Source organism: Odocoileus virginianus, chromosome 30 (genome assembly GCF_023699985.2).
Source record: "Odocoileus virginianus isolate 20LAN1187 ecotype Illinois chromosome 30, Ovbor_1.2, whole genome shotgun sequence".
NCBI lineage: Eukaryota > Metazoa > Chordata > Mammalia > Artiodactyla > Cervidae > Odocoileus > Odocoileus virginianus.
This window is the reverse complement of record NC_069703.1, coordinates 28,305,183-28,327,582: the sequence shown is the minus strand read 5'-3', so window position 1 is coordinate 28,327,582 and position 22,400 is coordinate 28,305,183. Positions and strand designations below refer to the sequence as shown.

The 22,400-nt window shown below is 57.8% G+C and overlaps 1 protein-coding gene across 10 annotated transcripts; it reads left to right on the top strand.

Annotated features, from left to right (window-relative positions):
* The first annotated feature begins 476 nt into the window (after positions 1 to 476).
* On the top strand, positions 477 to 22,386 carry FAM131C (family with sequence similarity 131 member C). 10 transcript variants are annotated; one of them, XM_070458727.1, is made up of 8 exons: positions 487 to 1,015; positions 3,108 to 3,298; positions 14,845 to 14,948; positions 17,119 to 17,154; positions 17,445 to 17,566; positions 19,714 to 19,896; positions 20,304 to 20,414; positions 21,601 to 22,386. In XM_070458727.1, exons 3-8 carry the CDS (start codon positions 14,935 to 14,937, stop codon positions 21,843 to 21,845), a joined length of 711 nt encoding a protein of 236 aa, XP_070314828.1. In that variant the 5' UTR covers positions 487 to 1,015; positions 3,108 to 3,298; positions 14,845 to 14,934; the 3' UTR covers positions 21,846 to 22,386. The 10 variants fall into 10 exon arrangements, with proteins under 10 accessions (XP_070314827.1, XP_070314828.1, XP_070314825.1 ...); XM_070458724.1 differs by having other exon boundaries at positions 491 to 1,015; positions 3,108 to 3,265; positions 17,404 to 17,566; XM_070458723.1 differs by having other exon boundaries at positions 491 to 1,015; positions 17,404 to 17,566.
* The last annotated feature ends 14 nt before the right edge of the window (positions 22,387 to 22,400 follow it).

Below are 22,400 nucleotides of genomic sequence, written 5' to 3'. Positions count from 1 at the left end.
CAGCGCCCACCCCACCGCCCACCCCCACATGAGCAGCCCCCAGGCCCGGCTCCTGCCGGGCTGGAGGCCCTGAGCCCCACCACATGGCCACCCAAGCTGCCTTCATCCTTCAGAGCCCTGCTGGGCTGGCACCAGGGAACCTGGCCTCCTCCCTCATAAAAGGGGAACCGTGCCACCCGCCCCCTGCCTGGTGCACGGAGGTGTCAGGACGGACCGAAAGAGGCGAAAGTGAGCACTCCGTGCCTCAGGGCTGTGCTGGACCGCTGGCTGAGGAGCTGGGGTCTGTCTGAGCACGACTGCGTGTGAACGCGAGTGTGTGTGAATGTGGGTGTGTGCGGTGGTGAGCGTGTGGGTGAGGCATATGCTCGATGTGCGACTGTACGCACGTGTGTTCATGGGTAGGCATGTGAGAGGGTGAGTGTGAGTGATTAGAGGGGCCCGGGTCACCCGCTCTTAGGCGCCGGAGGGGACCGCAGGCAATGACCTTGACCTACCGGTTCACCATCCCCGCCGTCTACATCCCCGGCCTGGCCCATCAACCCCCAGTGAGGGGCTGATGGGCAAAAGTCGGCGTCCTTCCCCGCGCAGGAGCCCTGGGCAAGGCGTGTGAGCGCCTCCGTTTCTTCCCTGCAAAGCGGTTCGCTGCCCACCCTGCGCGCCGCACCCGTACGCTGGAGCCTCCCCGCCCCCGCCGCCCTTCCCTGCCCTTCACCCCGCGCCCTGGCGGCCCGAGGGCCCAGGATCCAACCTCCCGCTCTGCCTCCGCGCTCAGCGCCGCCCCCGCCGCGGCCACAGGTGCGCGGGCCGCCGGTGCTCCGGCCCCGCCCGCGCTGACCGCGGCGGGGCGGTGCCAGGCGAGCGGGCGGCGCGATCCAGACGCCCGGGCGGGAGCCGCGGGCCCGACCCCTCCCCGCTCGTCCGCGTCGGCGCCGCGCGTGGGCCCCGCGCCAGCGGAGACATGAGCGCCCGGCGGCCCGGCCCCGCGGCCCCGTGATGGGCTCCTGCGTGTCGCGAGGTGAGGGGGCCCTGGCCGTGCCGGTGGGACGGGGGCCCGCGCCGGGGTCGCGCGCAGTCCCTCGGCCGCTCGAGGAGCCTGGGTGGGGGTGGGGGGAACCAAGCGCCCTTGCCGGCGGCCGCACCCCACCGGCGCCCGGGGGGACACGGTGCCCCGCCTGCATCCACACCCCACCAGGCGGCGGAAGCGGGGTCGCTCCCTTCCCGGCGGCGGCCGCACACCCCTGCCTGGGGCGGGGGGCACGGAGCGTCTGGCGCCCCGGCCTCTCTGGAGGGACTCGGGGCACTCGTGGCGCAAGCCGACCCCCGTTCCCACGCCCCCCGAGACACAGGGCCCACCGCTGTCCGCGTACCCCGCTCACTGTCTTCAGAGTGCCTGAACCCACCGCGGCAGGGGTTAAGGGGGTGAACAGAGTCTAAAGAAGGCCCCCCCCCACTCCTGCAGGCACCTCACCCCACCCCGGCCCGTCAGCGGACAGGCGGGGACAGACGGCCGGGCCCCTAGGAAGCCTCGGCCTGTGTCTCCGCCCAGCTCTCTGCTGCTGCCCGCTGGTGCCTGACCCCTGGCTGTCCCTGGGGAGGAACCAGGGAGCCCCCAGGAGCCGCCCTGGGGCGCGGTGTGGGGGCAGGGAAGGGGTGGGCAGGTGTTGGAGGCTGTGCAGGGTCACTTCACCCCACAGCGGGAGCAGCTGGGCCCAGGTGAGGGGGCACAGACCCTGGCTCCCTCTCTGTGGTGTGAAGCCAAACCCACTGACCCCAGGCGTGGCTTTGGGGGGCTGCCTCCTCACCCCGCACCCCAGCTCTTAGGTGTGGAGGGGTCACCAGGTCTTGGGAAGGGGCTGGGCCAGCTCCAGGGGACCCGCCCTGGGAGAAGGGGGGAGAGGGCGCCTCTGGTGCCTGAGGGCTCTGCTCACTAGGCCACCTGGGGGTTCCGGAGGCAAGTGGCTCAGGATGTCTCAGGAGGGTGGGATCGTGGGTGGGGGTTGGGCTGTGTGAGGCTCTTGCGTTTATTCATTCATTAAACTGATGTCAGCCTGACACTTACTGTGTGCCAGCCACTGTGTACATGCTGGGCGCCCAGAGGCGGTGAGCCCAGCACAGCGTCTGCTCTGAGGCCTCCAGCCTGGCCAGAGGGGAAGGCACTGTTAAGAGTAGAGAGGACTCAAGTTTCTTCGGAACCAGCAGCCTTTTGGTGTGCTCCAGAAACCCGGAAGGCTGGGCAGGCTCCTGGTGTTGGGGTCCGGGTGTTCCCTTTCCTGTGACTCTCCCGCACACTCGACTGTCCTGTGACAGCCTCTGGAGGTCCAGCCCCAGGGGCACTTGCCTGCGAGCCGCACGCCAGGGTGCTGCTGTCAGGACGGGGGCGGGGGCTCGGGTCCTCTGGCGCCCCCGCACCTGGTGCTGGGACCCTCTGCCCTGCCCTTCGTGTGCGGTCACTCTGAGGCCTCCACCCTTCCTGCAGAGGCTCGGGCCCCTCGCTGTGTATTCTGACCTTGTACCCTCCTGAGGGGGTCTGCCCACTCCCAGTGCCAACATGCCTGCAGGCACAGAGGCGCAGAGAGGGTGAGCCCGCTTGGTTCTGGGGGTCTTGAACTCCTGAGTGGAGGCCACCTGCCCCTCTAGCTGTCACTGCTCCTCCCAGAGTGCGTATGGCTCACCAGGTGCTGGTGGGCACGTTCCAGGCACAACTTGCCAGTCTGGGGTCTGTACTAGCACAGCCCGCATTTTACAGAGAGGGAAACCGAGTCTGGGGCTGCATGGTTAAGAAAGCAGAAGCGAGGCTTGACTGCAGTTATGCCGGCTTCGGAACCTGTGCCCTTGTCCTCTGTACCACACAGCCAGCCGTGGGACCCAGGGCTGGCCTGCCTGCTCCTCTCCAGCCCGAGGCTTCCAAGAGCCTCTGAGTCTCCACGTGCTAAGCTGCTCCATCGTGTCTGACTCTGTGCCACCCTACGGGCTGTAGTCCTCCAGGCTCCTCTGTCCATGGGATTCTCCAGGCGGGAGCACTGGAGTGAGTTGCCATGCCCTCTTCTATGGGATCTTCCCGACCCAGGAATTGAATCCATGTCTCTTAATGTCTTCTGCATTGGCAGGCGGGTTCTTTACCGCTGGCGCCACCTGGGAAGCCCTGGGAGTCTCCACACCCGCATCAATTGCTAACAACAGCCCCGTACTCCACGTGCCCAACTCGGCAGCCCGAAGCCAGGCCAGAGACTGCATCCTGCTGCTGCCCATGCCCATCCCAGAGCCCGTACGCCGCTGGAACTCCCCAGCCAAACCCCAGGTTTCAGGCCGCACGTGAGACAGCCACCCCACCCAGCCCTGGGCAGCAGTTAGCTCCCTCAAGCCAGGCCTGAGAGGGTAGGAATGTGACTTTGGAGCCGGCCATCCTGCTCTGCGACCTCAGCAAGTTACTTAACTTTGTGTATATGTTACTTAACCTTGTGTATATATCTCGGTGTTCTCATCTCTAAAATGGGAATAATACTGCCATGGAAGTCTTAGGGGTACTGAAAGTGATAGTCGCTCAGTCATGTCCAACTCTTTGCGACTCCATGGACTGTAGCCCGCCAGGCTCTTCTGTCCATGGAGTTCTCCAGGCATGAATACTGGAGTGGGTTGCCAATCCTTTCTCCAGGGGATCTTCCCAACTCAGGGATCGAGCCCAGGTCTCCTGCGTTACAGGCGGATTCTTTACCAGCTGAGCCACCAGGGACACTGGGAGGGGATTAAGTGACTTAATTCATGTAAAGCACTCAGACCGCTACCTTGCATGTGGCAATCCCACTAAGTGTTAGCTGTCACTTTAGTTTTTAATTTTTATTACTATGCTTCTGTGCAGACAGCTAATCCAGACCCTCTTGTCTGGGAAAGGGGAAGCTACAGGGGCTTTGAGCACCATCCTGCCTTGTAGGAAAAGACACATGTGAGGAGCTGAGGGTTTGGGGAAAGTGACTGTGCCCAGATGGAGGCCCCAAACGCCTTTCCTCAGAGCTGTTTTGTGTTGTCTTGAGTGCTTATCCTGAGCTGACTGAGGCATCACTCTCCTGACCTTGTTAGACCCCATTCAACCCTAAAACGGGGGCATAGGGCTCAGAGATGGCAAGGGTCTTGGCTGAGGTCACACGGGCAGGATCCAGAGAGGCAGGATCTGAGTCCAGGACTGCATGATCTTGGAGCCTGAGCATAGAAACCCTGCCTTTTGCTTTCTCGTGTCCCCACTTGGAGAGGGGTACGAGCATGTGGCCCGTGCTTGCGACATTCAGACTCTGGGAAAACGCCAGTGTTAGCATTTGGTTTGGCTTTCCTGCCGCCCGCGGTGACAACCTGTACAGAGCAATCTGTGTCTGCCCGCCTCTCTGCAGCTCCAGGTCTCTCCATGCCCATCTCCTGCCCCTGGGGCTGAAACTGTTTGCCTGCCCCTTCCTGCCTCAGCCCACTCCTCCAGACCACCCGTCACCCTCCTGGCCCCACCCTGGGTCCAGTGCCCTGGGAGCTATGAGTTGTGAGACTGAGGAGTTCCTTCTGGAGGGTCAAGCGCCTGATGATGCCTGGGAGGGGCCGCAAGCTCTAATGGGGCCGCCCAGGGCACCCCCAGCATGCCCAGTGCTCTGACCCCTGACTGTGACCCCTCCATCCCCCCTGACTGTGACCCCCCCATCCCCAGCACCCCCAGTGCTCTGACCCCTGACTGTGACCCCCCATCCCCCCACCCCCAGTGCTTTGACCCTTGACTGTGACCCCTCCATCCCCCTTGACTGTGACTCCCCATCCCCCCACCCCCAGTGCTCTGACCCCTGCATCCCCAGCACCCCCAGTGCTCTGACCCTTGACTGTGACCCCTCCATCCCTCTGACTGTGACCCCTCCATCTCACCTGACTGTGACTCCCCATCCCCAGCACCCCCAGTGTTCTGACCCCTGCATCCCTAGCACCCCCAGTGCTCTGACCCCTGCATCCCTAGCACCCCCAGTGGTCTGACCCTTGACTGTGACCCCTCCATCCCCCGACTGTGGCCCCCCATCCCCAGCACCCCCAGTGGTCTGACCCTTGACTGTGACCCCTCCATCCCCCGACTGTGACCCCTCATCCCCAGCACCCCCAGTGCTCTGACCCCTGACTGTGACCCCCCTCCCCCCTCCCCCAGTGCTCTGACCCCGACTATGACCCCCATCCCCCCACCCCCAGTGCTCTGACCCCTGACTGTGACCCCCATCCCCAGCAACCCCAGGCCCATCTCACCATGGCCCGGCAGAGCCCATGAGCAGAATCCCTCTGGGCACCGTGGGGAGACTGAGGAAGCGGGGATGGGGCCATGCCCTTTAGAAGCTCGCAGTCTGAGCCAGGAGACACCGCCTTGTCCTTGCAGTTTTGTCTTGTGGGGGAGGCAGGACACACACACTTGGAAAAACAGCCTGAGGACCCTCTCAGGAGATCAACACTGGTCAGCGGTCAGAGTACAAGCTCTGGAGTCCCAGACTGGCCCAGGTTTGAGCCTCATTTCTGCCACTTATGAGTAGGTGACCTTAACCTCTCTGAGCCTCACTTTCCCCATGTGTAAAATGGGTGTGAGTGAGTGAGTGAAGTAGGTCAGTCATGTCTGACTCTTTGCGACCCCATGGACTGTAGCCCACCTGACTCTTCTGTCCATGGGATTTTCCAGGCAAGAATCCTCGAGGGGGTTGCTATGCCCCCCTGCAGGAGATCTTCCTGACCCAGGGACTGAACGCAGGTCTCCCACACTGTAGGCAGACGCTTGACCATCTGAGCCACCAGGGCGGTCAGAATGGGCATAGCAGTGCCTAATTTGCAGAGCTGTTGTTTCTCTCTCTGTCTCTGTCTTTTGGCCACCTGGCTTGCAGGATCTTAGTTCTCTGACCAGGGATTGAACCTGGGCCCCCAGCAGTGGAAGCACTGAGTCCTAACCTCTGGACCATCAGGCGCCCCCCTTCAGGGTCTGGAGGACCCCCGTGCTGCCACGGCGACCCGGCCTGTTCTGTGCCTGGCCTGTGGTGGAGGGGTAGTCAGAGAAGGGATCTCAGACGCTGGGTTCAGGGGAGTGGGCTGTGGACTGGGAAAGAGCGGGTGCTCCACAGCGCCTGTAGGGGAGGAAGGCGCCTCCAGGAGTGTAGGCTGGGGGTCTCCGCAGGCTGTCCCCCAGCCCCCACCCAAGTGAAACGTTGTGTTTTTCCAGTTGCCTGTAGTGATGTGGCTGCTGGTCCCAGCTGGGTGAAGCCTGTGATTTCACCCGGGGAGGGTTCATTACTGACGTCTCCATGGCAACCAGTCTATGACATCACAGGGCCAGAGTCCTCAGGGGGAGAAGGCGGCTTTGGCAGAAGCATCTGCACCTCTCCTGAGCTGGGGGGGCAGGAAAGCTGGGAGGGGGGCTGAGAGCAGGAGTCCAGGTCTGCACCATGTCGACAAATGGCCTTGTCTGAGTCCCATCTCCTCCAGGCTTCAGCGTCACCTGCCAGCTCCCCTCGTTCCTGCTCTGTGGTTGCAGTTTCCAAACAGCTTCTGGTGACAGGTGGGGGCCTGGAGGGAGCCCTGCACCCTCGGGAGTTCCCGGGGCAGCTGGTAGCCAGTGTCACCTGGCCTACATCTTGGAGGCCCTGGCTTGTGGGTGCAGGAACCCTCAGAAGGCAACTTTCAAACTTTTTTGACTGGACCCGTAAGAATAAATGTTTCTTGTATCATAACCCAGGACACACACATAGAAAATTCTTACTGTGCATACATGGATGTCTTTCCAATTCAAAAGAGGCTTCATGAAATAAGACTTAAACTGATTGTACAGTGGGTTCTCATATTTTCTGTTCTACCCCATTCTGTTTCGTTCTTTTAAAATACGATCCAGGAAATTGCTTGCTTGACCCACTGAAGGTTTTCCCCTCGCCCCCCGCCTGGTTTGAACATCAACTCTGAAGGGCCTGGAGCATGGCCTCTGTACACTGAACAGTCTGAAGCCCAGTGAGGGGCAGGATTTGCCCAGGGTCACACGGCCAGAGCTGAGGGTAAGGAGCACAGTGTGTTGCACACTCCGGGCGCACCCGGCTCCGCCCTTACGGTCCTGCACTGCCCTCACTGCTCCTAGTTCCCGGATTGCTGAGCTCTGGATCCAAGGGCTACAGCTTAACCTGACCCCACTTCCCTTTTCTCCAGTCCCTGCCCCAGACAGTCTCACTGAACCACCCCGACCTGCTGGCCCAGAATACCCTTCGGGCAGATCACAGAACCCTCTCACCTCTTTTGGACACAAATCTAGTCCATCCAGTTTGAATGCCAGCTTTCCTCTCCCGTCCCAGCTGACCCTCCCCTCATCCCCCGTGGCTGAGGCTTGTTGTTGTTCCGTTGCTAAGTTGTATCTGACTCTTTGCGACCCCATGGACTGCAGCACGCCAGGCCTCCCTGTCCTTCACTATTTCCCATAGTTTGCTCAAACTCATGTCCATTGAGTCGGTGATGCCATCCAACCATCTCATCCTCTGTCGTCACCTTCTCCTCCTGCCTTCAGTCTTTCCCAGCATCAGGGTCTTTTCCAGTGAGTCGGCTCTTTGCATCAGGTGGCCAAAGAACTGGAGTTTCAGCTTCAGCATCAGTCCTTCCAGGGAATATTCAAGGTTGATATCCTTCAGGATTGACTGGTTTGATCTCTTTGGAGTCCAAGGGACCCTCAAGAGTCTTCTCCAACAGCACAGTTGGAAAGCATCAATTCTTCAGCACTCAGCTGGCTGCACCCAAAGGTCATGGTCTGCTCTTTGCTCTGCTGGCCTCTCTCTCCTTTGGGTCCCATTCTGTGGCATGCTGCAGTTCAGCGCAAAAAACTTGAGAAAAAATGGGGCAGAGGTCATTTTGCATTTGTACCCATCTGGAACTCTCACAGTCTCCCTCGGCTACCCCTGGCTCACTGGTGACTCCTCTATGTAGTTGGCACCCGAATGTTCATTCCTTCGTTCTTACATCAAATATTTAACGAGCACCTACTACGTGCCAGACATGCTGGAACGTGAAGTCAAGTGGGCCTTAGGAAGCATCACTATGAACAAGGCTAGTGGAGGTGATGGAATTCCAGTTGAGCTATTTCAAATCCTAAAAGATGATGCTGTGAAAGTGCTGCAGTCAATATGCCAGCAAATTTGGAAAACTCAGCAGTGGCCACAGGACTGGAAAAGGTCAGTTTTCATTCCAATCCCAAAGAAAGGCAATGCCAAAGAATACTCAAACTACTGCACAATTGCACTCATCTCACAGGCTAGTAAAGTAATGCTTAAAATTCTCCAAGCCAGGCTTCAGCAATACATGATCTGTGAAATTCCATATGTTCAAGCTGGTTTTGGAAAAGGCAGAGGAATCAGAGATCAAATGGCCAACATCCACTGGATCATCAAAAAAGCAAGAGAGTTCCAGAAAAACATCTATTTCTGCCTTATTGACTATGCAGAAGCCTTCGACTGTGTGGATCACAATAAACTGTGGAAAATTCTGAAAGAGATGGGAATACCAGACCACCTGACCTGCCTCCCGAGAAATCTGTATGTAGGTCAGGAAGCAACAGTTATAACTGGACATGGAGCAACAGACTGGTTCCAAATAGGAAAAGGAGTATATCAAGGCTGTATGTTGTCACCCTGCTTATTTAACTTATATGCAGAGTACATCATGAGAAATGTTGGGCTGGAGGAAGCACAAGCTGTAATTAAGATTCCCAGGAGAAATATCAGTAGCTTCAGACATGCAGATGACACCACCCTTATGGTAGAAAGTGAAGAATTAAAGGGACTCTTGATGAAAGTGAAAGAGGAGAGTGAAAAAGTTGGCTTAAAGCTCAACATTCAGAAAACTAAGATCATGGCATTCAGTCCCATCACTTCATGGCAAATAGATGGGGAAACAGTGGAAACAGTGGCTGACTTTATTTTTTTGGGCTCCAGAATCACTGCAGATGGTGATTGCAGCCATAAAATTAAAAGATGCTTACCACTTGGAAGGAAAGTTATGACCAACCTAGACAGCATATTAAAAAGCAGAGACATTACTTTGCCGACAAGGTCCGTCTGGTCAAGGCTATGGTTTTTCCAGTGGTCATGTATGGATGTAAGAATTGAACTATGAAGAAAGCTGAGCACTGAAGAATTGATGCTTTTGAACAGTGGTGTTGGAGAAAACTCTTGAGAGTCCCTTGGACTGCAAGGAGATCCAACCAGTCCATCCTAAAGGAGATCAGTCCTGGGTGTTCATTGGAAGGACTGATTTTGAAATTGAAGCTCCGATACTTTGGCCACCTGATGCGAAGAGCTGACTCATTTGAAAAGACCCTGATGCTGGGAAAGATTGAGGTCAGGAGGAGAAGGGAACGACAGAGGATGAGATGGTTGGATGGCATCCCCAACTCAATGGACATGGGTTTGGGTGGACTCCAGGAGTTAGTGATGGACAGGGAGGCCTGGCGTGCTGCGGTTCATGGGGGTTGCAAAGAGTCGGATACGACTGAGTGACTGAACTGAACTGAACGTGCCAGGCCCTGGGCAGGTACTAGGGCCATTGTGGCAAATAAAACAGAGTCCCAGCCCTCCCAGAGTGCGTGTTCTAGGGGGAAACCATGAACAAGGAAACAGACACATGCTTTGTGGAATGATGGGTGTAAAACAGGGTGAGGGGCTAGAGAGGGGCTGGTGTCCTGTTAAATGAGATGGTGGGGGAGGCCTCACTGAGGTTTTACCATCTGAGCAGAGACGTGGGCGGAGTGAGGTGTGAACTGTGTTCGGGGGGAGAGAGTCCCAGATGGAGGAAAGAGCGGCCGGCACACCAGATGAGATGGTTGGATGGCATCACCAACTCAATGGACATGAGTTTGAGCAAGCTCTGGGAGATAGTGAAGGGCAGGGAAGCCTGGCGTGCTGTAGTCCATGGGGTTGCAGAGAGTCAGACACAACTGAGCGGCTGAACGAGTCAAAAGTGGGTTGACGGCTGGGGCAGCAGAGCTGGTTTCATCCACTTTGAAGAGGGCGTCCGCTCCCCCAACCCCACGTCCACCCTCTGAGTGGCTTTCTTCAAAAGTGGGGCCCTCAAAGCCTCCTGGGTCTCAGTTTTGGATCCAAGTAGACAATTCCCGAGGAACGAGAACCCTCTCCCTCAGTTGCCTGTTTTACAGATACGGAAGTGGAAGCTAGGAGAGGTGAAGTCACTTGTTTAGGGCCCACAGGAATGAAGGGCGGACTCGGGATTTGAACTGGACAGTCTGGTACCAGAGCCTGAGCCAGCTGTCTTCAGAGCAGTTCTTTGGGAGCCGACCCTGAAACTGGGATTTGGGTGTGACCGGAATGTGAAGGGAACCTTCCAGAGGAAACCATTGCAGAAGTGGGGAGAGCGGGGTGGAGGAGACGCAGCCAGGAGAGGATGTCCGTGGTCCTGCAGGGGGTGGTCTCAGCCTGATCCCACCTGGGACTCTGGGATGAGAGTGAAGCTCAGAGTGTCCCACCCGAAATACAGTAGCTGGGGCCCTGCCCCTCTAGTCACGGGCTGCTCCGCTGGGAGCAGCCCAGCTTCTCAGCTAGTTTCAGCCCAGTTTCCCTTGGGCAGCCGTCTAAGAAGAGCCTCAGGAGTTGCCTGGTGGAAGCCCAGCCTGCGGGGTGGGGACTGTGGGCGACAGAAGCAGACGGGGGTCCACGGGGGTCTGGGGGGCTGGGTGGAGCGCCCACAGCCTCCTCTGCCCACTTCCCCTCCTTGTAACCCCCCATCTCTGAGTCTCCAGTTCTGCCCACTCACCTCCGCCCAGCCATGCCTTTGGGGTTGCCTGGCGCGCCCCCTCTCCAGCCTCAGACCCTCCCTGGCCTCCACCTCCTCCAGGAAGCCCCATCTGTGTCCACGCCATCGGTTCATCTGCTTCTGTCCAGGTGGCCCCCAGCCGGAAAGGGTGATGGGAGCCAGTGCCCAGGGCAGGACGGTGGAGGCCGGGACGAGCATCCTGCAGAGGCTCCCCTCCCGTCATCGCCCCAGACTGCTCCTTTCAGACTCCGCAGCTTGGCGCAAGCCCTGCCCAGCTCACTCCTCCTTCCCCACCATCCCTGCGCCCACCTAAACTGTCCACCTCCAGACACCCCCTCCTGGCCACCTGCCCCATCAGTGCTCCCATGCAGCCCCCAGACCCCGCCGGAAATCATCACCGTTCCTGTGCTCGAGGAGCCTTGGCATCAGACCCACAGGGTTCAGGTCCTGACTGCCCAGGGCCATGTGCCTGGGGCTGTGAACGCCCACCTGCCCTGGCTTTCCTCACCTGCCAGGCTGACCACGGAGCCCTCCCTCTAGGTCAGGTGAGGACTCTGCCGTCCGCTGGGACAGGAGGGTGTAGAGAACTGCAGATTGCGGGTGCTGCCATTCCTGCCGCTCAGCCTTGGGTTTGAGTGAGGGCCTTTGGGGGGCTTCCTGCGTGTAACTGTAAGCTCCCTGAGGGCAGGGACAGCTGATCCCACCTCGGTCCCTAGGTGCCTGCACAGTGTAGACGTCCAGGAGGTGAATGCTTAGTGGCTGAAGGAATAAATGGCTGCATGGGTGAATGAGTGAATGATCAGTCTACAGCTCTTCATGTAACCGGGCTTTTCTGGATACCCAGACCTCAGCTCTGAGCAGCTCTCAGAGCTTGTGAGTTCTGGGTTAATAGTCTGTCTCACTTACTAGAATGTCAGCTACACGAGGGCAGAGAAATCATCTCTCTCTCTCTCTTTTTTTGGATCATGCTGCACAACATATGGGACTTTAGTCCCCCAGACAGGGATCAAACCCTTGCAGTGGAAGCGCAGGGTCTTCACCACCAGTGAAAGAAAGTAAAAGTGTTAGTTTCTTAGTTGTGTCCAATTCTTTGTGACCCCATGCACTGTAGCCCACCAGGCTCCTCAGCCCGTGGAATTCTCCAGGCAAGAATACTGGAGTGGGTAGCCATTCCCTTCTCCAGGGGATCTTCCTGACCTCAGGATCGAACCCAGGTCTCCCGCACTGCGGGTAGATTCTTCACCATCTGAGCCACCGGGGAAGCCCAGGCTTCACCACTGTGTCCCTAGTACTCAGAACAGTGGGTGGTACATAGTAGTTGCTAAGCTAATACCTTTCAGGGAATGGAAGACTAAGTAAGCACATTAATCAAATGAATGTTAAGTGTTCCCTGTCATCCTGGGGGGACTGGAGGATTCCTCTTTAAGTTAGAGCAAGGATTCAGTTCAGCAGTTCTAGTTGCTTGGTTCAAGGTGTTCAGTCCCTCAGCAACGACTGTGACCCTAGTATGTGGTAGGCCCTGATAATTCGTCAGTGGCGGGCCGATCCCTGCCCTCCCACACATAAGTACTTGTACCAGGCATCTTGTGCTGAATGCTGTAACAAAGGTAGAAGGCATCCCCCAGGTGTTTACAGAGCACCTACTAAGTGCAGGTGCTGTGGACGCAGAGCCCCAAGCAGAGCCACCGTGATCTCCACCCTCGTGGTGCTCACACTCGTTATGGGGAGAGAGGCTGGACACTTAAATAAATACAAATATTCGGGTGATGACTGTGGGGAGTGACTGGTGGCCGGCATGGAAACAGGGAGGTGGCCAGGATGGCCTCTCTTGAACTGAGCGCTGGATGATGAGGTTCAGGAGGATCTGGGGAATGAGTGTTCCAGGCACAGTGGGGAGGGGGGCAGCAAGGACCAAGAGCAGGCCTGTCCTTTTGAGGAGCAGCACGGAGTGGAATGCTGAGGACAGTGAGCGCGGGTGCGGGGGGCTGACGGCCCCCAGGCCGGGGCTGCGGCTGGCTCTGTTCCTGAAGGTGATGGGAGGGAGGCAGCCGGGCAGACGGAGTCAGCCTGAGCGGGCCCTGACGTCCCTGTGCTGCTGGTGCAGAGTGGATGGCCCAGCAGGGGAGGGAGGAGGCTCCTGGTGGAGGTGAAGGCTCTCACGGCTCTCACGGGGCAAAGCTGGAGCAGAAGTGCTGATGGAGAGGGCTAAATCTGGAGTGGAGGTCAGAGAGAGGGCCAGGGGGACTTGCTGGCTGATTGGATGGGGGTGGTGGGAAGAGTTGGGGAAGCAGGACTCTGAGAAAGCGCCTGGATGTTTCTTTGGGACAGCTGGGTGGACCATTGCGTCGTCTTCTAAAACTGGGGGAGGAAAGGAAGATGGACTCTGGTCTGCAAGTTCCGTTTCGCCTGGTTTGCTTCAGATGCCTAGTGGGCAACCAGGTCGGGAGCTGGAAATCCAGTCAGGAGCTCCAGCAAAGAGTCGGGGCTGGAGGCATAAATGTGTGTCAGCTGCAGGGGTGAGACCTCCTGGGAGAGGGGAGAAGGGAGGTGAGAAGGGGCCCGGGACGAGCGGTGGGTTGGCTCCGGGGCTGAGCAGAGGAGGAGGAGGCGCGGCCGTGGAGGTGGGGGGTCAAGAGAGGGTGTGGCTGGAGGGGGGGTGCCCTCGTGCCTGCTGCGGGGCCACCGAGGATGGGCCAGAGGATCACTCTGAGCTTTCTGGCCACTTGCCAAGGGCTGTCTCAAGGAAGGCTGGTTGGAACTGGTGCAGGAGAACAGGAGAAGATGGGGAGTAGAGGCTGGATACAGCTCTAAGTTGGGGGCAGAGGAGTGAGCAAGGAGCGGAGGGAGCAGGGGTCGGGAGAAGGTCTTCCAAGGGTGGAGAGGCTTGGGTTGCCAGGACGGGAGGGGCTGGGGCCGGCCCAGTGGTGAGGGGACCCCATGGCAGGAGGCAGGAGAGGCAATGCCGGCAAGAGAGCCTGAGCCCAGACGCATCACAGCCACACTGATGGGCCGACTCCGGGGAGAGAAACACAGACCACATGGGAAAGAGAGAGCACAGAGCCCGGGGGAGGGCAGGCCTGAGACCCAGACCCCAGGGGAGTGGCTGGGCTTGGACTTGGGGGGACAGTTCTTCCTTTGTCACAAGAGGGAAAGCAGACGGTGTGGCGTGTGGGTGGGGCAGTGATTTGAGGTGGAGAGAATGGGTGATTGATACCTGCCGAAGGCTCCTGGATTGCACTGAGAGCCAGAGAGCAGCCAGCACTAGGGTGCTGGGACCAGCAGGGGTGTCAGTGTGAAAGTTTGAGAAGGAAAGAGGATGAAGTGGTCAACCTCACAGGATGCAAACTCGCAAGAATCAGAGACACATAGAGGGATCCCTGGGTAGACTGGTGGGCACCAATTTAACTTGACGCCTATGACTTTCCCCGGCAGCCAGTAGCTCTGAGGGTCCCCACAAAGCAGGTGGAGGGTTAGGCCAAAACAGGGTTAGGAGAAGCGAGTCAAGGGCATCTGCAAAGGAGAGCTTTAAAGATATGCCAAGGAGTCTTAGCTGAGCCAGGAGGGAACTGGGGACATGAGTGTCTTACGAAAGACAGGTGAACAAACGGATTGGAGGTCTCCGTGAGGTCAAGGAATCGCTGGAGTGTGAGGACTAGAGTTAATCAAAATGGGGTAACAAGGACAGGGCAGGCAAATCCCACTGGTGGGATCTGGCTGGATTCCTCACCTGCTGTGGGCCTGACTCTGTTTTCTTTTTTAAAATTTTATTTATTTGTCTGCGTCGGGTCTCACTTGGGGCATGCAGGATCTTTTGCTGAACTGCGCCAGCTTAGTTACTCCATGGTGTGTGGGATCTTAGTTCCGCTACCAGGGATTGAACCCACATCCCCTGCATAGCAATGCAGATTCTTAACCACTGGACCACCAGGGAAGTCCCTGAGTCTGTTTTTGACAAAATGATGTAATAATAAAGTAACGCCATCTCAGAACTGGCTTGAATGGGGCTTCATACTTAACAGAGCTCTGGGCTTGTCTAATTTCCTCCTGTCTTCCTTTTTCCAGATTTGCTCACAAGTGCCCACAAGGACTGCCCCCTGCCCCAGGGCACAGCCCCCCTGAACCCAGACTTGCCCTCCATCATGGCTCCAGATCATGTCACTGGCAAGGTAACTGGTCGTGCTTCGTCCCCCTGGTTCCTGGGCTGTGCCCTGGAAGCAGAAAACGTTTCAACCTCCTTCTCTCCCTGCCAGGCCTGGCTTCTTCCTGCAGGGTCAGGGTCGCCTAGGGTTGTATTCAGCTGGATGAAGCTCTGAATGGAGCGGGGCATCCAGGCACTGAACCTGCTCTATGTAGAAAAGAGTCCTATCCTGAAGGGTCTCCCACCCAGAGTCACTCAGTCCTGCAGATAAGATGTTCTGTTATGAGCCCACGACTCCTCGGCCACCTGTGCTGCCGGCTGGGGTGTAAAGGAATGGAATTCTCAGTTCAGACACATCAGGCCGATCTCGCTAGGGGCCTCAAATCTGCTGCGTAATTTTCACCTTTGCCCCAGAAGCTGTGGCCTGAACTGACAAGTTGATATATATATATATCACAAGTATATATATATGATATGTATATCATACACAAGTGTATATGTACACACACACACACACACACAAACACACACACACACATGATTCCCAAGTGGTGCTAGTGGTAAAGAACCTGCTTGCCAATACAAGTAGACATAAGAGACGTGGGTTTGATCCCTGGGTCTGGAAGATCCCCTGGAGAAGGGCATGGCAACCCACTCCAGTATTCTTGCCCAGAGAGTCCCATAGACAGAGGAGCCTGGCAGGCTACAGTCCATAGGGTCGCAAAGAGTCGGACACGACGGAAGCTACTTAGCACAAATTATGTTGTTTAATCTGTAAGTCATTTTCGACACCATGGACCATAGCCCGCCAGGCTCCTCCATCCATGGAATTTCCCAGGCAGGAATACTGCGCTGGATTGCCATTTTCTCCTCCAGGAACTCTTCCCAACCCAGGGATCAAACCCTCATCTCCCACATTGGCAGGCAGATTCTTTACCACTGAGCCACCTGGGAAGCTCAGTGGTAAAGCACTGGTGTGTGTGTGTGTCCACATATGTGTGTGTATGTGTGTGTCCACACATGTGTGTGTCCACATATGTATGTGTGTATATGTGTGTGTCCACATATGTATGTGTGTATATATGTGTGTGTCCACATATATGTGTGTGTCCACATATGTATGTGTGTATATATGCGTGTGTCCACACATGTGTGTATATGTGTGTGTCCACATATGTATGTGTGTATATATGTGTGTGTCCCCACATATGTATGTGTGTATATATGTGTGTGTCCACATATGTATGTGTGTATATGTGTGTGTCCACATATGTATGTGTGTATATATGTGTGTGTCCACATATGTATGTGTGTATATGTGTGTGTCCACATATGTATGTGTGAAATATGTGTGTCTACATATGTATGTGTGTATATGTGTGTGTCCGCATATGTATCTGTGTATGTGTGTGTGTCCGCATATGTATGTGTGTATATATGTGTGTGTGTCCACATATGTATGTGTGTATATATATGTGTGTGTGTCTATATGTGTATGTGTGCATATATATGTGTGTGTGTCTATATATGTATGTGTCTGTATATGTGTGTGTCTACATATGTATGTGTGTGTATATGTGTGTGTATATGTGTATGTGTCTATATGTGTGTGTATATGTGTGTGTGTCTACATATGTATGTGTATATATGTATGTGTATATATATGTGTGTGTCTACATATGTATGTGTGTGTGTGTGTGTGTGTGTGTGTGTGTGTGTGTGTGTGTGTGTATAGAGAGAGAGAGAGAGAGAGAGAGTGCGTGCCCACACCACGGGCTCTGTCTCGTGCCCGGCACTTTGCTGACCTTATGCCGTTTATGCTTCAGCACAGCCTGTGAGATGCATGGTACATCCTGTCTTAGAGAGGCCCAGACTAAGGTTCTGGGATGTTACGTGACTAGGACATATGGGATGTTATGTGACTAGGACATCCAAGGATGTCCAGGCAGCAATGGCAGAGTCAGTCTGAGCCCAGGCCTGTTCGCTCCCCCACACCTGCTGCCTCTCCCGGCAGAACCATGGTCACCCCTCACCCACCTGCTTCTCTCTCTGCATGCCAGGGGACAGCAGGGCATGACCCAGGAGCAGGCAGACGCTGTCTCAGTCAGGGAGCACCGCTCCCGGGGCTGCAGGATCCGTGCCGTCTGCCTTCACAGAGTGCCAGGCCCCGTCTGTTCCTCTTTCTCCTCTTGTTGTAGGACAGACAGATGGATTTCTGTTGGGATCCTTGGCAGGTCAGTGCACTCACCCCTCCCTCAGGCTAGCCAGCCCCAGCTGACATCATGGGCCCTCTCTCCTGGGCCCAGCTTGGGCACACAGCACTGCCAGCCCTGGGGGGGTCTGATGGACACAGGGCTGGGGAGGGTCCTGTGGGGGTTGGCAGGACTGCCCAGGACCTGGGGAGGGTGGGTAGTGGAGTGGGAGGAGTGGGGAGTCATCTTGCGGGTCTGCCCACCCTGCTCACCCCCCTCCCCTTCCTACAGAGGTGCTTCCAGACCACCAACGGCTACCTATCCGACTCCAGGTCCTGCTCCAGCAACTACAACGTGGCAGCTCTGGCCACCTCGTCCCTTGTGGGTGAGCTCCGGCTGCCTCCTCCTGCCCCGCGAACCTGCCCAGTGCCCCGTAGCCACTGGCGGTGGGAAGGTCAGAGCGGAATTGCAGCTGGAAGGACTTCAGCCCTGTTGGACGCATGAGTTTCTAAAGGCCAGGCTCCATGCGGGACTCTGCAGGGCTTAGGGGTTCCTGCCCCTGTGGGGTTTAGTTGCTGGGTTCTCCTGAAGTTCTGAGGGGCTGGCCCCGATTTCTTGGGTGTCTCCCTGGTGGTCTCCCTGCCTCTCTGCAGCAGATGAAATCAGCCAACTTGTGACGGGTCCCCTAGAAGCAGAGCTGAGAGGGGAATTGTGTTGGGGATTTACTGAGGGCTTGTTCGCGAAGGAAACCTGCAGGGAGCAAGGGGAGCAGGTCAAGGCAGGGGCGGGGCTCGGCAGAGGGCTGCTTGCAGGTCTCGTCTCTCCCAGTCTGACCCACAGAACCCGTGGTGCTCTGAGGCTGTGGCTGACTTTACACGGCTCCTCCATCCGTCAGTGTCGGCTGCCACTCTGGAGGACTCCCAGCTTCCAGGCCTCTCTGGGTGGCGCAGCTGAGGGCAAGGCTCCCGAGGGTGCGGGCATGTGCACAGGTGTGCCCTGGCGCCTGCAGCAGCAGGATGTGGTCGCCCTGGCATGGCCTTTGGGGCTCTGCTCAGCCGGCTCTGCTCACAGGCTGCTACGTTCTCAGTCGCTCACAGCCCCCCCCCAAAGCTGCCCCCCCAAAGCTGCCCCCCATTTCCTCCACCCGAAACCCCTTCCCTCTACCTCACCTGCCCCTTGGGGGCCACTGAACCACCCCTTCCAGAAACCACCTCCAGTTGCCAGCGCTCCCCAACCTGGGGGCCTCCATCTTCTTTCCAACCTTCATCTTTCCCATTCTCCCAGAGTTTTGTTTCAGTTTCCTTCACTGATGCCTTTCTTCCTTCCTTCTTTTTTTTTTTTTCCCTAAAGTAAGTCAACATTAGCTTTTTTTGAATTACTATTTTTAAATATCTGTCTATTTGGCTGTGCCAGTTCTTAGTTGTGGCATGAAGAAGCTCAGCTGTTGCATGTGGGATCTAGTTCCCTGATCGGGGATCGAACCTGAGCTCCCTGCCTTCGGAACATGGAGTCATAGCCACTGGACCACCAGGGAAGTCACCTTTCTTTCTTAAATATTGCTTTTCCTCATGTCCTGCTTTCTGGGACCAGTGATCCGCAGATCTGTTCTCAGCCTGGGTTTGAGGAAATACTGGGGATCGTCCTTGACAACGTTTTGTCCATCATCCAGTGGGTCTGCTGCCAAGAGCCCCCCAGGCCCTGCTCCCTGTCTCCCCACTCTGTCCTGTCCCTCGCTGACCCGTTCAGTGGCCCCTAATGCCCACCCTTGGCCCTAGTCCTCCAGTGAGGACATTCTTCCTCAACGGCAGGCCCGCCCTGTGCCACTCTCCTGCCCGTCACCGTGCTGTTGCCGTAAGGAGAGGGGTGGTCTGCCCCAGTCTGGACCTTGTTGGGCTTCCCAGACTCTTCCGCCACCCTGTTCCCAGTGTTGCCCCGTGGCTTGCCCCCAGGTAGTCTTGGATCCACGCCAGACTCTTCTGTGTCTTCATCCTCTTCTCATCTCTGAAATAGCCTCCAGCCTTGCCTCTTTTTATCCAATCCAAACTGCCTTCAAAGCCTGCCTCCAGTCCACCTCTTCCAGGAAGCCTTCCCTGCCTGCTACAGGTCTCACCCTTGGCAGAGCAGGCAGTGTCCCAGGCACAGGAGACACTGTCCCCAAGCTTGTTAGCTGCTGGAGGAAGGGACAGCTGGTGGGTCTGGAAGGATCCATGAGTGAATCTCCTTGAGCAAACGAGTGTGAACTTGGTCAGAAGGGAGCGAGGGGTGTGGCAGGTCTGGAGAAGAAGGGCCAGATGGGCGGGAGCACTGCCTGGGAGCAGGATGTTGGGAGGGCGTGGGGCCTGCAGGTGGGTGGGGAACGTCTGTGCAGGGTGTGGGAGGGTGTGGGCAGGCGGGGCGTGGACGCAGCATTGCCCGGGTATGAGGAGCTGGGTGGGCCTGAGCATTGCAGGGTGGGACTCCGAGCACCCGGGCTCTGGAGGGATGTGGGGTACAGGCCACTGGACCAGATGGAGGTCCTGGGAGGGCTGGGCTCTTGGGGGTGGGGCCACCGAGCTGAGCCTTGGGTCAGAGCCCTGGCTCAGCCGCCCTCAATCCCTGCAGGGGTGGTGCAGAGCATCAAGGACCACATCACAAAGCCCACGGCCATGGCCCGTGGCCGTGTGGCCCACCTCATCGAGTGGAAGGGCTGGAGCGCCCAGCGGGCGGCCTGGGAGCTGCCCCCAGAGGATGACGAGCATTACTGCCACCTCCCGGACGAGCTGTGCGAGGCCCGCTTTGCTGCAGGTCAGCGGGGGTGGGGGCGGGGGACAGACTGGCCGGGTCTGGTCCTGAGAGGCCCCGGGGTTCCCCTCATGCGTTGTCGGGGTGTGCTCAGTCGCTCCAGTCGTGTCCAGCTCTTATGGACTGTAGCCCTCCAGGCTCCTCTGTCTATGGGATTTTCCAGGCAAGAATACTGAGCGGGTTGCCATTTCCTACTCCAGGGGATCTTTCTGACCCAGGGTTTCAACCTGTGTCTCTTTCGTCTCCTGCATTGGCAGGCAGGTTCTTTACCATTGGTCTGGGCAGGGAAATACAGTGCTGAGTGTTGGGGGCATTGATGGGAACTCCGATCCCCTGGACCACGGATGGGCAGCCTCGAGAACCAGCATGTGGTGCCTCTTGCCCCCGCTGAGCTGGGTCCATGCCCACAGGGGTTGCCGAGCAGTTTGCCATCACAGAGGCCACACTGAGCGCCTGGTCCTCGCTGGACGATGGAGAGCTACGCCCGGAGAGCAGCCCCCTGGACGTGCTCCAGCTCCAGGGTACGGCCTGGGGGCTGGGGTGGGGTGCCGCAGGGCCGGCGTGCAGGCCTGTTCTGCTGCCTGTGCCCTGGGACCTCAGAGAAGGCCCCCCAACCCTCAGCCTTAGTTTTTCTTCGTCTGAAAAATGGGGCTGGTGATCCTTGTCCTGCCCATTGCCCCAGGAGCACCATGAGCATAAAGGAGAGGAACACAGAGAGAGAGAGAGAGAAAGAGAGGTGATAGATTAGATGATAAATAGGTGACAGATAAGGTGAATCAAGTGCTCACTGTGCTAAGTGCTTTACATGTGTTATTTCAACTTATCCTATGACACTCTGAGAACTAGAGCCGTTATTATCTCCATTTTACAAATAAGGGAAACTGAGGCATCAGGAGACTTGCCTCAGACACTTCCCTGGTGGTTAAAACTCTGTGTTTTCACTACAGGGGACACGGGTTTGATCCCTGGTCAGGGAACTAAGGTCCTGCACGCTGCACAGCGCGGCCCAAAGGAGACTGGCTCAGACTGTGCTGTGTGCTAATCGCTCAGTCGTGTCTGACTCTGCGACTGTGGACTGTACCCCTCCAGGCTCCTCTGTCCATGGGATTCTCTAGGCAAGAATACTGGAGTGGGTTGCCATTTCCTCCTCCAAGGGGTCTTCTCGACCCAGGTATCGAACCCAGGTCTCCCACATTTCAGGCAGTTCTTTACCAGCTGAGCCGCCAGGGAAGCCTCAGGTTACACATGCTGGAGGCATCAGGATCTGAACTTCAACCTCAGGCACCATCAGTCACCTTTGTAGATACCCCAGTTACCCCTGAGGGCTTCAGGGAGCCTGGGTCCCGGGTGGAGCTTGCAGACCCACTGTGGCTCCTCCTCCTGACATGAGTGAAGGGAGGGGTGAAGGCCTGGGGAGAGCATTGGTCGGCCCAGTTCTCAGAGCACAGATGGATTTGAAGCCAGCAGGCTGGCTCCAGAGTCTGCTGTTAACCATTCTGCTTACTGCCACCACCATGCCATCACCCAGGGCGAAACAGGTTCAGTGAGTTTCAGTGACATGACCAAGGCCACCCAGCTTGGCGCTGATAAAGCAGGATTCGGAAGCAGGTCCTCTGCCGCTCGCCCCCGGCCTCCTAACCCGGAGAGGGCGAGGGTCAGGGTCTTCCCAGCTCCAACCTCACCCCCCGCCCCCCGTTGCTTTTGCAGACCTGGGGAGCATCTACCTCCAGGATAGCCTTCTGAGTGTCCGCTCGCAGGACGACAGTCTTCTGGCCTTCTCCTCCCCTGACAGCTGGCCCTCCCCTGACGAGCCCCCCAGCCTCGCAAGGCAGCTCCAGCCACGGCTCCCGGGGGCCCTGGGGCCCGAGGAGGGGGCCAGCCCGCAGGGCCCCCCACGCTCCGTGGACGGCGGCCCGCCCTCCGAGGAGGAGGATGAGGTGTTCTACAACTGAGGCGGGCCAGGCCGCCCCCGCTATGGCCCGGTGGGCAGCCCAGAGCCATCAGGACCCCGGGCGCCGGGCGGGTGTCTCGTGATCCCTCGGGGCAGGCGTGGGGTGGGGCGGCGCTCCTGTGGACGCTCCGTGCCTCCGGACCTCCTCCGCCTCCCCCGTGGGAGCTGTGATCCCCTCCCCCGCTCTACCTGGCTCAGGAGGGCGCCTTCCCCTCAGGGTGTCTGCCACAGGCAGGCTCGAGGACTCTCAGCAAACACCCGGGCAGACTGCCCAGAGGAACCGGCAGCCACAGACGAGGGTGGGGACCCTGCTCAGCCCCAGGCTCAGCCCTCCACCTGTGCTCCGGCCCCATCAGAGGTGGCGGCTCCTTGGGGTGCTGACCCCTGCTCCTCAGCGCTCTTCACAGGGACTGTCTCTCGGGGTGTCTGCCGGCCCCTCACTTTCTGGACCTGCTCCCCGGGGTCCTGCTTCCCCTCCTTGCACCCCCCTCCACCTGCAGGAAGGTTCTCGGCAGACATTAAAGTGGTAGATCCTCCCTGGATGACCTTGGCCTGG